The sequence below is a fragment of the Plutella xylostella genome, chromosome 16 (assembly GCF_932276165.1).
Source record: "Plutella xylostella chromosome 16, ilPluXylo3.1, whole genome shotgun sequence".
Taxonomy (NCBI): domain Eukaryota; kingdom Metazoa; phylum Arthropoda; class Insecta; order Lepidoptera; family Plutellidae; genus Plutella; species Plutella xylostella.
The window spans coordinates 4428963-4442767 of NC_063996.1; the positions used below are offsets into that span (position 1 = coordinate 4428963).

At 39.0% G+C, this 13805-nt stretch overlaps 1 protein-coding gene across 1 annotated transcript; it reads left to right on the plus strand.

Moving 5' to 3' along the window:
* The first annotated feature begins 7499 nt into the window (after positions 1–7499).
* On the plus strand, positions 7500–13570 carry LOC105382885 (splicing factor ESS-2 homolog). Its single transcript, XM_048626294.1, has 8 exons — positions 7500–7826; positions 8011–8164; positions 8471–8614; positions 9246–9439; positions 10141–10311; positions 11682–11866; positions 12339–12467; positions 13244–13570. The coding sequence occupies exons 1-8, from the start codon at positions 7665–7667 to the stop codon at positions 13527–13529; spliced, it is 1425 nt and encodes a 474-aa protein (XP_048482251.1). The 5' UTR covers positions 7500–7664; the 3' UTR covers positions 13530–13570.
* The last annotated feature ends 235 nt before the right edge of the window (positions 13571–13805 follow it).

A 13805-nucleotide genomic window follows, 5' to 3' on the forward strand; every position in this document is an offset into this window, starting at 1 on the left:
AAGTTTGTAATTTTAATATTAATGTGAAATGATCAGTGCTGTAAATAACTTTTGAAATGAGATTTTAAAATTTTAATCTTAATCTGTGTTTGAAATCCATTTTTATTAATGTGAAAATGATCAGGGCTGTAAGTAGGTACTTTTGAACTGACATTTTAAATTATTAATGTAAACCTGTGTTTGAAATCCATTTCATCTTAAAATATGCCTAAACCTTGTGTTATTCAAACCTTCTTTCATCCATCTTTACAAATCAGCTTCAATAAGACACTTGGAAAGTACTGTAACATTTTCGAAGTAAATTTTAATATTATGACAATATTATGAATTATCGAATCAGATTTCGTTATTGATAAATCTCTCTTAGCACCAAATTCATAATTCTACTAAAATTGCATGAAGAAAATGCACTTAACCACTCTAAATACATATAGTTTTCTAACGCTCGGGAATACGACCGTTGCCGAACAATGACGAAGATTTCTATGCGCATTATCAATTTTGGGTAACTGTAGCTAAGTATACACAAATTCTGTTCCGTGCTATTCTGTGAATTTTGGAGTCTCAGGGCCTGTTAAAAGAAAAGACATGCTGTCACTGTTTAAAACATAATTTCAGAGAGTGACAACATGTCTAGTTATCTAGTTACCCAGACATTATGAAACAGGCGCTCAGTCTTACAGACTCTACAATGTATTTATTTATTCGTAAGAATCTTAGATCAAACCAACGTATCTACTTAAAGTACTTATATAGTTTATTGTTGACCATAAATAATATACTGGTTGAGTAAAACGCACTTCTACTTACCCCTACATATATAAGTAGGTACTAGTACATTCATAGAATGAATAATTTATCCGCTTGTCCTCCCGTATGTATCAGTGGCATGTCTCAAAGTTTCAATTCAACTATTATTTTAATAAATTGCAATTCAATTTTGACTGTCTGTACACCTGGAAATTATAATGTTTTATCTTAACTTAATCGTATGTCAAATTACTTGGCGGTACATAATAGGGTACCTATTATTACTTATACTAAGACATAGTTTCTTCAAGAAAATGAACAAATGAAGAAATACCAAGTTACACCCAAATTTATTAGTGAACATCTCTAGTGAATTTACTATAGCGTCAAATATTCCAACTCTCGATGAATTATGGGACCAAATCTGAAATCATCAAATAAATAACGCTGAAAAAAATCTTCCTAATGCTAATACATATGCACAGACAATGCATAGACAATACCGTAGAAATTATTGCATTCCAAGAGTATATTTCTTGCGGAATCTTGTTTAGTTTTCTGACCAGTAGATCATACTTCTATACTAGGCCTACGCCCTTCCTTCATTAGAAGGAGACCCTTGCCCCAGCAGTGGGGACGTAATGGGTCGTGATGATGATGAGATCATACTTAATTAGTTATTGAGAGCATGACAGTTACAGCCTCTATTATTGGGATCGAGATGTTACGAATATTACAGATTTATATAATTCACCCCTCAGTCTCTGTATACATATCTTCAAAGTGGTTAAAAACTTTTTACAGTGGAGAAAAATAATAGAATTCCGCTTCTGTAAAAAATCTGGTTTGATTAAGTATGTACCCACAATTAAGTTCGGTCCAAATAAGCGCAATACCAGTGTCTGCCGAATGTTAACCTTCGCTGAAGCCTCGGGCCATTCAGTCGAAACAAATATTGATTTTAAAACACACTTACAGTTTTAGGCTATTAAGAAAGACATAATAATCTCACATAAGATATATTGGCTTTGGATAATGAATAATGATAGGTTTGGAAATCATTCACTACCTACAGTTTAATATTTGTATGTACCTAGATAATGTAGGTATAATTATTGACTTCTGTGTTGACATTGAAATTATAGGAAGCATACGGACCCGTTACCTCAGAAAATATTCTTCCCCTTATGTTTTTACTCTACAAACACTAGGGACGGAGTTTTTGTCGGAAACCTTTTACTATGTTGTGGTAATGACGAGCTGAGTCACCCTCTTTCACATTAGAAAGAAAGAAAGAAAGAAAGAAAGAAGAAACAAAACGTTTATTCAGTGCACTGCCCACACACACCAAATACAAACAGAAAGAAAATTAAATAAAAAACCGGCCAAGTGCGAGTCGGGCTCGCGCACAAAGGGTTCCGTAGCAGCCAAATTACAGTTAAATCAACCTATCTCAAAAACTATAAGAGATACTTTGATCAAACCAAAAATCGTTGAAAGAGTTAATTAGCATGCATCACCTCTATTTTTTTTAGAATTTTATACCCCGTAGTTATAAAAATAGAGGGGGGGGGACATACTTTTTACGACTTTGAGAGCTGATATCTCAAAAACCGTTCACTTTAAGAAAAATGTTTTTTAGAAAACTTTATATCATTTTAAAAGACCTTTCCATTGATACCCCACACGGGTATGTACATCGAAAAAAAAAAATTCATCCCTCAGTTACATGTATGGGGGGCCCCACCCCCAATTCTTTTTTTTACTATTTAGTGTCATATTTTTGTAGCGGTTCATACAACACATATTCCCATCAAATTTCATCACTGTAGTACTTATAGTTTCCGAGTAAATCGGCTGTGACAGACGGACAGACGGACAGACGGACAGACGGACATGACGAAACTATAAGGGTTCCGTTTTTGCCATTTTGGCTACGGAACCCTAATAAAAAGTACACAAAAAAATTAAAACCGGGTAAGTAGGTGCAGTAAAAGTACTAGGTCCTGAAAACGGAAGTGGATCCTAACTAATTGTTAAAGTCCGTATATAAACGATCTATTATATTTATTAAAGGACAAAAACAATGGTATTTTATATTAAGAATGTACTGCTTACAGTAAGAACCACTTAATGCAACACCATGTATATTGTTAATCGATACTTTACTTTAAGAAACTGTCTGTATTTATTTACATATTTACATATTTACATAAAAGGCTTTGCAGGATCCCATTTCAGTAACGAATGACCACGAGTTCCCTTTTTACGAGAGGTAGTTTATCATTTCTTATCAGCATTCAATTTATTGACCAAAGCATATTTATTGATGAACGGACGTAAATCTTTATTGATAGAGTTGTTTCAACTCTACAATTAACCTATGTAGAGCGTAAGTTGTAAGAATAAAGTAACTTTTAATTATGATTCCTGTATTCACTATTAATTAACAAGTATACTTACCTACTACTTGTCTCTTAGTCATAACTACAGTACTGATAAAAGCATTGATAATAGCATAATTTCGATTATTTCATAGAGATCATTTACTGATGGACAATGGACATAGACCTCACCATGGAACGCTAATCTGTGCCACATCACTCTATCAGCCTTCTTCTTTTATCCTCTTTAATCATATTCATGTACTGGCTTTTTACTTATAGTATGATTTTTTGTTTTTTTTTCCGCTGGCTTTCGCAACTCTCCACTACTCGAAAAGTCTTAAAAAAACGCATTCTGCAAGTAAAACGAGTGTTTTAAAAAGTGAGTATTATTTTTGACGACAACTTTTCAATAGATTTTGAACCTGACTGATGTTTCAAGGCAAAAACTGAGGTCGCCAAAGAAATAACAATAAATTTAAACTCGCTAAAGGATATAAATGAGGTAGGTAAGTACATAGTATTTAACTTAATATAATATTATTTTCACGATATTCTTGCGTCCTTGCTTACAGCATCGGCATTTTGGTAATAAAAAGACACAACGAACATTAAAGTTCAATAAATTATGTTTACTTGTACTAAAAAAACAATGTTTAAAAATATTTACAGTATAATACATAAAATACACTCACGAGCAATGAAAAAGTTCCAGTGGCAAAATATGGAACGTCAATGACAGGGGGAACTTTTTCATTGCTCGTGAGTGTATATCCAATGTAACGTATAAAAACTTTACGTATACTTACACTAAAGGGCGTAACCAATTTTACTTTCCTCGTATTTGTAATGAAGCACAGTGTTTAGCTAAGGTGAACCCTTTTATCATTATTTAATACCTGGTCATTTGCGGCCTAAACCCTTCCTTCATTGGAAGGAGACCCGTGCCCCAGCAGTGAGAACGTAATGGGTCGTGATGTATTAGCGCCCTCGCTACGCTCAAGCGTCAAAGTTCACCTCGGGGTCTAAATACCTAAGAATGTTTCAGCCCTTGAGATTTTTATTGGGAGGTAATAGCTAATAGCAAACATTACACATTAATGATGACGTAGACATATTAATGTGTCCAAAAACAGATCTTTAAACGTTAGTAAAAGCCAAGTCTCGCAACTCAATCGTAAAAGTTAGAAAACAGATCCACGTAATACAAAGTCGGTTTACTTATAAATTTTTCAGTGTTTTCCTAATCTAAATAAATTATAGCTTAATCATTTGGTTTTTTAAGTTTTAACTATAGCAACGAGCTTACTCGGTACAAAAGAGTTCAACGCGTTGCTTAAAAAAAGTACTTTACAAAAAAACTATTATAACTTATTTGAGGGAGTATGAATTAGGTAGGTACTTATTTTTAAGTCAATTATTATAAGAAATCCATATAGGTACTTTGACATATATAAATCAATATGTTATCATTATCAGATGCTGAAATCAAAGAAGTATTAATATCCTACCTACCTGCCTACTTACTAGTAATAAATATAAATACAATAGAAGGTAGTACTTAATATGGGTGGTTATGTAGAACAATATCGGCCGTACCTACCTGCATAGTCAAAATATTTATTGTAATAAAGTGTACATCAGGGTTAATTTGTATGTACCTAATGTGGTTTAAGAATTAGTATTCAATTATTACTGGCCTAACAGCAATAGCATTAAGTTCGCTCTTTACCTTAGTATGTATACATTTTATATATACTTTTGGAATAATTATTTTTATAAAAAAGACATTAGAATTTAAACATTGGAAATGCAATTTCATCTAAATTATCTTCTCCGTAGAAAAAAATAAAAAGTCACGTGACCATCAAAGTTTTCAGTTCAGCACCCTTTACAAACTGCACGTGCTTTATTTTATCATTTCACGATTTCTCCCACTGTAAGGGCGTCTTGCACAACAAAGTTAAATAAAATTAAATCTATGACCTCTTGCTCTGACATTATACTGTCAGAGCAAGAGACAAACTATTTAATTTTATTTAAGTTCGTTGTGCAAGACACCCTAAGACTATTTACTAGGCCAATTCAACTTAGAGCCGAGATCTTAAATGTTAGATCACGATCTTATTTCAATAGATCACTTTAATAGTTAAAAGAAATGCAGATTATAGATAAGGAGATTTATGTGACACTATTTTAATAGCTTTATAAGTACACTAGCTGTTCCCGCGAGCTTCGCATCGCCTTAAAAAGTTTTCTCGTGGGAATTCCGGGATAAAAAGTAGTCTATGTTCTTTCTCAGGGTCTAGACCAATGTATACCAAATTTCATTCAATTCCGTTCAGTACTGTTCCCGCGCGCTTCCCTTCGCCTTAAAAAAAAATCCCGTGGGAATTCCGGGATAAAAGTAGCCTATGTTCTTTATCAGTGTCTAGACCAATGTATACCAAATTTCATTCAAATCCGTTCAGTACTGTTCCCGCGCGCTTCTCTTCGCCTTAAAAAGTTTTCCCGTGGGAATTCCAGGATAAAAAGTAGCCTATGTTCTTTCTCAGGGTCTAGACCATATGTATACCAAATTTCATTCAAATCCGTTCAGTACTGTTCCCGCGCGCTTCTTTTCGCCTTAAAAAGTTTTCCCGTGGGAATTCCGGGATAAAAAGTAGCCTATGTTCTTTCTCAGGGTCTAGACCATATGTATACCAAATTTCATTCAAATCCGTTCAGTACTGATCCCGCGCGCTTCCCTACGCCTTAAAAAGTTTTCCCGTGGGAATTCCGGGATAAAAAATAGCCTATGTTCTTTCCCAGGGTCCAGACCGTATGCATACCAAATTTCATTCAAATCCGTTCAGTAGTTTTGGCGTGAAAGAGTAACAGACAGACAGACAGACAGACAGACAGACAGACACAGTTACTTTCGCATTTATAATATTAGTTAGGATAGTAACCATACTATATTATGTCAATGATGGCGTTTAGATCGTAGATAACCTAACCGGAGATAGGACAATGCTTACAATTATCAAAGCTACTTATTAACGATTTTTGGACAGAGTGTTGTGTGTGAACGCGAACGCGCAGCCCGTAATATTCCACTGCCTACAGTTACCCTCCAGTCATTTAGTTAGACTCATTTAGGTGGGCTATTGCCATAATATCCACGCTTGTCAGGTGCGTTGGAGATGTGGCATGGCATGCTGTAGGTATGTGGTTTGGCGTGGTACGTAGTAAACTACCACACTACCAGTGTTATAGGTACAAACTTACTACAACTCTAATAAGTACCTAACATTATGAAAAAAACTAATAACTACTAATAGGTAATTCTTGTCAGTCATTTCATGAATACGTATATCTTTATTATATCAATGTTAAATAGGTACCTACCTTTCAGATTTCTTATCTCTCGGTCTCGGTATGTATCTCAATCCCTACAAGGTACGCCCGTAGCCGTTACAATGTCCTGTCTTGTATATTATTTTAATAGACAAGACAAATTGTGTAGTAGACGGTGGACGTACACTTCCGGTTGTCAGCTTGTTTCTGTAGGCACTTAAGGCACATTTATATTATAATGGAAATGTTGATTGTTGAATAGTTAAATCAAATCAATAAAGTAATCTAATTTCTAATGCGTTTACGAGTAGGCACCTACCTAGGTATAATATGTAGTACCTTGTTGCCTTGGTAGGTTTATAGGAAGGAAGAATTATTCATCAGTGATTAGGTTTAGTACCTAGAGAGATAACTGTAGTGTAGGCTGTCGCGTCTGCAGATATAATATGTTGGCCTCTCTAGTAATATAGTTGAGTCATATAGTAATAATTTACATTCCACGTCAAAATTTCATCTAGTTACGGGCGCAGCATCTTATTTGCAAAGATAAAAAAACTATACTTAGTGGGTTGTTGAGAAAGAGCACATGACCTTGTTTTATAAATGGCACACCCAAGTTGTTGTTCTATCTTAAGGACTAAAAGAAAACCAGACAGCCTATTGTAGCGGGAGATTTTCTCATCTTTCGTGCAGTGAAAACTAAACGAAAATCTTGCGCTACGACTGCGTACCGCTAGGTTGCGAGTCTAGTCTAGTTTTGCTTGTGCTGCTTAAAAACTCTCATTAGATCAAGCAAATTAAAATTTAAATTCAAATATATTTATTTGTATTAGCAACATACAAAAATCTTTGATTAGTTATATCTGACCTAGGCCCTCAGAAGTACAAATCGTATGTGTGCGGCCGGTCTAAGCACCATCGACAATCGTTTTATATAACTAATATAACCACAGATTAACTCGTGTAGAACATTTTTGTCATCTGTCATTCATTACGTCATTGGTCATATTTTCTGGCAAATCTGGCAATGTCAATAATCACAAAAATCTCAAACAAACCATCGTAAAATTAATTTCTATTGTAGATTTTCTTGAATATTGTTTGTTCTACCGAATATTTGTTTCTTTTTAAATCCAGATTATGGTGGCCGAATACATAATCTAAGCTCCAAAACATATAATTGTGACAATAATGTCGGAAACCAACAACAACACGCCTTCTAGGCCAGGCGAGGCTGCCTTGCTCAACATGAAGTTACTGAAGAGTGAATGCAGTGTTTTCAAAGTTCCAAAGGTACCCACGAGGAAAGTGAATAAGAAATCGAAAGTCCTCGACGAAGAACTTTATGTAGAGGTAAATGATTACTTACTCAAATATTACTTGAATAGCTTTGCCTTTGCTGTGTTGTTGGAAAGATATACCAGCCATAGTAGCACAGATTTAATGCTTGGTCTACACATAACAGCATTCCAACGCTTTGATTGTACTCATAAATATTTCATACCAGGCAGTAACTGAATAATATTACACATTACAGGGAATATCAAAAATAATTCAAAGAGATTTCTTCCCTGACTTGGAGAAGCTGAAGGCGCAGAATGACTTCTTGGAGGCCACAGAGAACAAAGACTATGAGAGGCTGCGGGAACTCACACACAAGTACAGCGGCCAGAGACCACCCACCGAGCCTTGTGAGTACTTTTAACACCATCCAAACTAAATCAGAAAATAGAAAAAAGATTAAACAATCATATTTTCAAACTGGGAAGAAGAAGTCAGAGGCATGGGGCATGAGCATGGGGCGCAAAAGCTTACAAAAGTTTTTAGTAGCACTCACTCTTTAAGCCACATGATTTGAATGACCGCAATTGTGTACCTATTGCTTACATCTACTTCCCAGTTTTGAATGATTAAAATTATTCCTTAACAATATTGAACATGGCTGGTTCTATGGTATGTCCAAATTTTCCCTAAATATTATACTATTTATGTTACAGACAATTCCCCAGCCACTTTTGACACTCCCAACCTGGACCACTCGGGCTCTCCCATGACTCCCACCGTCCGAGAAATGGGAACACTTTCAGAACAAAACACAGCTACAGAAAAACCAAAAGATATTACTGATAACCACACTTTGGGTAAGTACAATAGTGAAAATATGTGAAAAAATACAAGTGCTAGTACCTAGTTAAAGTATTTTGTTGATGTGAAATTTTAACATTTTAATCATTCATTCAAATTTGAACTTAGATTGACTCATTCCTGCTACCAGATTTTCCTTCAATAATATTATCTGAGGATGGCATTAATGAACATGACACTGGCGAAAAGTAGGTGCAGCATGTACGTTATTTAATTCAATGATAACCCAATAGGTAGTAGAGACTTATGTACACCACATTTTTGCATACATAGTAATGTAAACAATCTCATTGTCTTTTTACCTTTTTGACAAGTAAAAAAAAAATAACAAATCATGAAAATGAGCTGGCGCGATGTCTAACACAGACAGAAATGACCCGTCGCCTTAAACGAAGCCACATCTGGGACAATTATTCAGTTGAATAAAACTGAATAAATTTTAATGAAGGACAGCCTATCAATGGAGAGGCCAGTTCTGCAAGTCACTCTACCGCTCAAAATAACTGCTTGTGGTCCAACAACTGATCGCATGTTAGAACAATCAAGGAACAAAAAAAATAAAAAAATACACTGTATCATATACCTCTGCATTACATCTCAAAACAAAACACTATCTCCACATTCCAGATTCGTTTCTAGCGTCGCACACTAGTGAAGACAACGCCAGCTACGACCGGGTCATTGCGCTGGAAGACAAGAAGCGGTATGGCAAGCTGGCTCCCGCATTCGAAGCGGAAGTGACGTCACGAGCGCTGGTGGCGGCGGCGGCGGCGCTGCCCAGTATCGAGGAGCAGGCTGACCAGACAAATAGGCCTGATGAGGTAACGTATGTTGCCACTGTGTTACGAGCACTAGAACTGAAGGGAATGCCGGCTGAGCTGTTTCCCTTTGTTTTTCGATATAAATGTCAATTCACACGTACCACACCACACCACGTCGCAGCGACATAATGTGGTCAAGCTGTGGTTACGTGTGAATAGTGTCTCAGCGGCTTTTTGCAGTTGCGTTGTGGTAGAGCGATAAAATGTCGATGTGGTAACCACGTGGTCGTGTGCAGTTAATAGGGAGAGCAGGTGGCCGCGGTGCCGCCGCCGCGTGGCGGCGTTGCCGACACGATGTGGTTGCGATGTGGTCGTATTACACAGGTGGTCGATAACAACGGCAAAATGTGGCACGTGTGAATTGCATTAGTACTCATTTTCAATACAAAATATAGGCCCGACCACACAGCATAGTTGTGGTGTGGTTGTAGTACGTGTGAATTGACCCTAACATGCATGGCACCTAGCTCCTAACATGCTCAAATAATAATATAAAACCAATCTGGGGTTTGTTATATGGAGTAGTGGCCCTCATCCCCTATGTGGTGATTTTATTATGACTGATGTCTTTATCGATACTCTAGGAGTCATATATAGGTTTCTCATCTCATAATTATTATTCTTCCCTCTCATTATTGTATCCCTCATCCTTATCTTATAATTGTATCCCCTTTAATTCATCTAAAAACCTCTCTCCACAGCTAGCAACCTGGTCGTACCGCGCCAGGAACTACATAATGTACGTGCCGGACGGGTCGGGGCAGGCGGCGCCGCCGAAGCCGCAGCTTCAGCACCACAACACCCGGCTGAGGGCCGACCCCTTCGACCATCAGCGGAACAAGGAGGAGATTGAGGCTATTGCACGGAGTCAGGTGGGGATATATTAGAAGAGCCATTTTTTCCAAATGGAGAGTAGTTAATTGACTTTCTTAAGAATGCATTCATTTTACGACGAATAAAAATGATTTTTAATTTTTTCATGCTGTACATAATTATAAATTCTCTTATACACTTGTAAATATTAAAGAAGTTATGCTGGTGGAATCGCTCAAGGGACCCCAACACCAACTTGATCCTCTTCTCGGTCTTGTTACAACGAGTCTATAGTCACGCACATTTTTATTATTTACCACTATTACAACAATACACATAGAACAACGCGGACTCGGGTGTACCCTCGGGAAGCGTCATAGCGATCTTTCTTGATACAAAAAAGTCTGCCAATTTTTGCGGGGGGAAATTTTACCGTTTACCATGATTATGTCTCATGGGACATATGATTATGAGTTTTAATTCCCAGCAATAAGGGTTACGTGAAGTGACATTTAATAATGAACACAGTGTCTTCATTTTTCTTGCCAATGGATGTAACAATTATCGATAAGTGTTATCGATGAATTCGAGAACATGGGTTAGAAATACTAATTTCAAATTAATTAGGTATAGTAAAATTTAATTAGGAATGACTAATAAACGAATTCACCCGCTTTTCGCTGTACATTTATACTCACGTGATAGGTCGCGAGCCGTATCGCCGTTTTTGAATGAGTACAATGCACTGAAGTTGTCGAGTAGGTGGGCAACCCGACGGTCAGATGCTTTCAAGCCGCCCCTTCGGGTGGCCTCTGACTAGGCTTAACGACTGCTGCCGAAGCAGCAACTGGGACCCACGGCTTAACGTCCCGTCCGAAGCACGGAAGCGTCCAGAAAAGAACCATTTGAAATCGGTAACTCATGCTGTACCTACCAATGGCTGACCGTGTCAGTTGTTGCTTAAACCTCAGTGATCAGTTACGATTACTGAAGCCAATTCGACTACGGACGCTTCCCAACTATGACCTTTTTTGTCGATTAATACATATCTACATACCGGTACATCACTATTGCATTTTTTTGACATTGGTTGCTAGGAAACAGCTAATAACAATAAACCATGACCAAATCTGTGATCAAATCCGGAATCCGGATATTCTATGAATTGTAGCTGTCATTTTAGTATGTAAACATATCATTTTCTATGAAACGAACGCTTTGCCAACTAGATTGAGTCTAGTGAAAATTGAGACTGCAACTAGTTTTTATAAATCGATGGGCCTTTCTGGCCTACCACCCCGCCAGAGGGGAACGTCTGCCTATTTCATCTCCAGACCATTCATACTCAATGACAATACATTGTATCCCGAAAGTCAACGTGTACTAGAAGGTACTTTACCAACCTAAAAACCTAAATCTATCCCCCCAGGACGCGACGGGCACCGGCAAGATCGGCGTAGACGGCGTGTGCGTGGCGCAGAGCAGCCAGTACGCGCTGCTGCCGCCGCCGTCGCCGCAGCCCGGCGCCGCGCCCGACCAGTCGCCGCTCATGACGTGGGGCGAGATCGAGGGGACGCCCTTTAGACTAGATGGGGGAGACACGCCGATACCACAGTGAGTGATTTTATATTTAAAGCCGCCATTTTAGGCGGCCATCTTTAATACACCCGCCATGTTCTGTTAAATCGGCCATTTTGAATAATTAAAGGCAGCCACCGTGAGTATGGTGACCACATACGGAACATGTATTCAATACATCGGCAATTTTTTATTAAGACGGCCATCTGAGTATAGTGGCCATATACACTGTTGACGGCCATCTTGTACGGCTACTAACATCATCATCATCAGCCTGTAATCGTCCAGTGCTATACATAAATACTGGCCTATACTAAAAAGCGCCACAGCACTCTGTCTTCAGCTTTCCTCCAGCCACTAACTATCCAAGGTCGCCCAGCTACTCTAGCCAGTTCGATTCTCATCCCGCCACTACGTACCTATCTAAGGCTTTCCAGTGGGCCGGAAGACCATCCACAATACGCTTTCTGTTGTCCTCTGTATACTAAAACACTCCTTCACATTCCAGCGTGGCGGCGGGCGCGGCATACCGTATGCTGGAGGCGGGCGCGCGCGAGCGCATCGCGCTGCAACTGGCTGAACAGGTTGCACGCAGGCGTCGCCCCACCACGCCCCGGGTGGCCCCGACCACGCCCAGGTAATGATGCGCTGTAGGCACCATATATAGTCATTCCTCGTCTAAAGCTGGCAGAGCAAGTCGCACGCCTGCGTCGCCCCACCACGCCCAGAGCAGCGCCGACCACGCCCAGATAATGATGAACTAGCGGATACTACGTGTAGTCATTCCTCGTCTATCGCGCTGCAGCTGGCCGAGCACGCCCAGAGCAGCCCCGACCACGCCCAGGTAATGATGCACTGTAGGCACCACATGTAGCTGCAGCTGGCGAGCAAGTCGCAGGCGTCGCCCCACCACGCCCCGGGTGGCCCCGACCACGCCCAGGTAATGATGCACTGATGTCACCACATATCATCATCATCATCATAACGTCCCCTCTGCTGGGGCCCTTCCAATGAAGGAAGTTAAGACCTAGTAAACCACGCTGGCCTAGTGCCGGTTGGTGGGCCCCAACACAATCTTGTGTTGTGTAAGCGGGCAAGCCGACTGCCACACATCTCCTAATTTTTCGTCAAATTGACAAGTACACGATGGTCATCCCATCCGAGAAGTTTCTTTCGCCATTTCTTCTCCTCAGTGACTGTGCAATTGTAAAATGGTTAAAGAGTAATATTATGACTATCGACAAATACTTTTTACGTCGAATAAAATGATATTCTATTGTATTCCGTTTCCTGCCATTTACATTAGACTCTTCGAGGCACTCGAGAACCCAACGACAATACGCTCTTCTTCAGGTGACCAGAAATAATCCTACTCTAACTTTTTTATCCATACTCACCGCAACACATTTTCAGTTTCAGAACGAACACGGAGCGGCTGGCGAGCATGTCACCAGCGGCTCGCAGACTCGCGACCAAACACCTCCTGTCCCCGCGACTCAAACTAACTCCCAACGACATGGGCATCGCCCGCTCGACCACCCCCAAGACCCCTCGGAGAACCCCACTCGTCACCACACCCAACGCCAGAGAAAGAAATCAAGGGTCAACCGTAGCTGGACAAACAGATCTCACGGATAACCTCCTGCAAATCAATGTCGCGAAACGGTCGAGGTTAAAAGCAAAGGACTTCTTTGAGTAGTGTACGTTTAAGGTTTAATATATTTATAGAATTGAGCAGTATATGGTGTTTTGTTTGACTTTCCTGACTGATATGTTATATTTGTGTTAGACAAAGTCGTAATCAGGGGTCACGGAGACACCCACTTTTCGCAGTACCTAACCTATTTTATCAATTATAAAAAACAAACTCAAATTTATAATCTCAAAATAGATTTATTTGCTTGGTTCTTGTCCTTACAAATTAGATTTATTATTTATATATTATTACCCTGAACCCATCACACCAACCTCTACC

Bases quoted from the DNA above. Each gene is read 5' to 3' on its own strand.
- LOC105382885 (XM_048626294.1), top strand. From the start codon at position 7,665: ATGTCGGAAACCAACAACAACACGCCTTCTAGGCCAGGCGAGGCTGCC. The intron at 7,827-8,010 runs GTAAATGATTAC...TACACATTACAG, and splicing joins ACGAAGAACTTTATGTAGAG to GGAATATCAAAAATAATTCA. The intron at 11,867-12,338 runs GTGAGTGATTTT...TTCACATTCCAG, and splicing joins GGAGACACGCCGATACCACA to CGTGGCGGCGGGCGCGGCAT.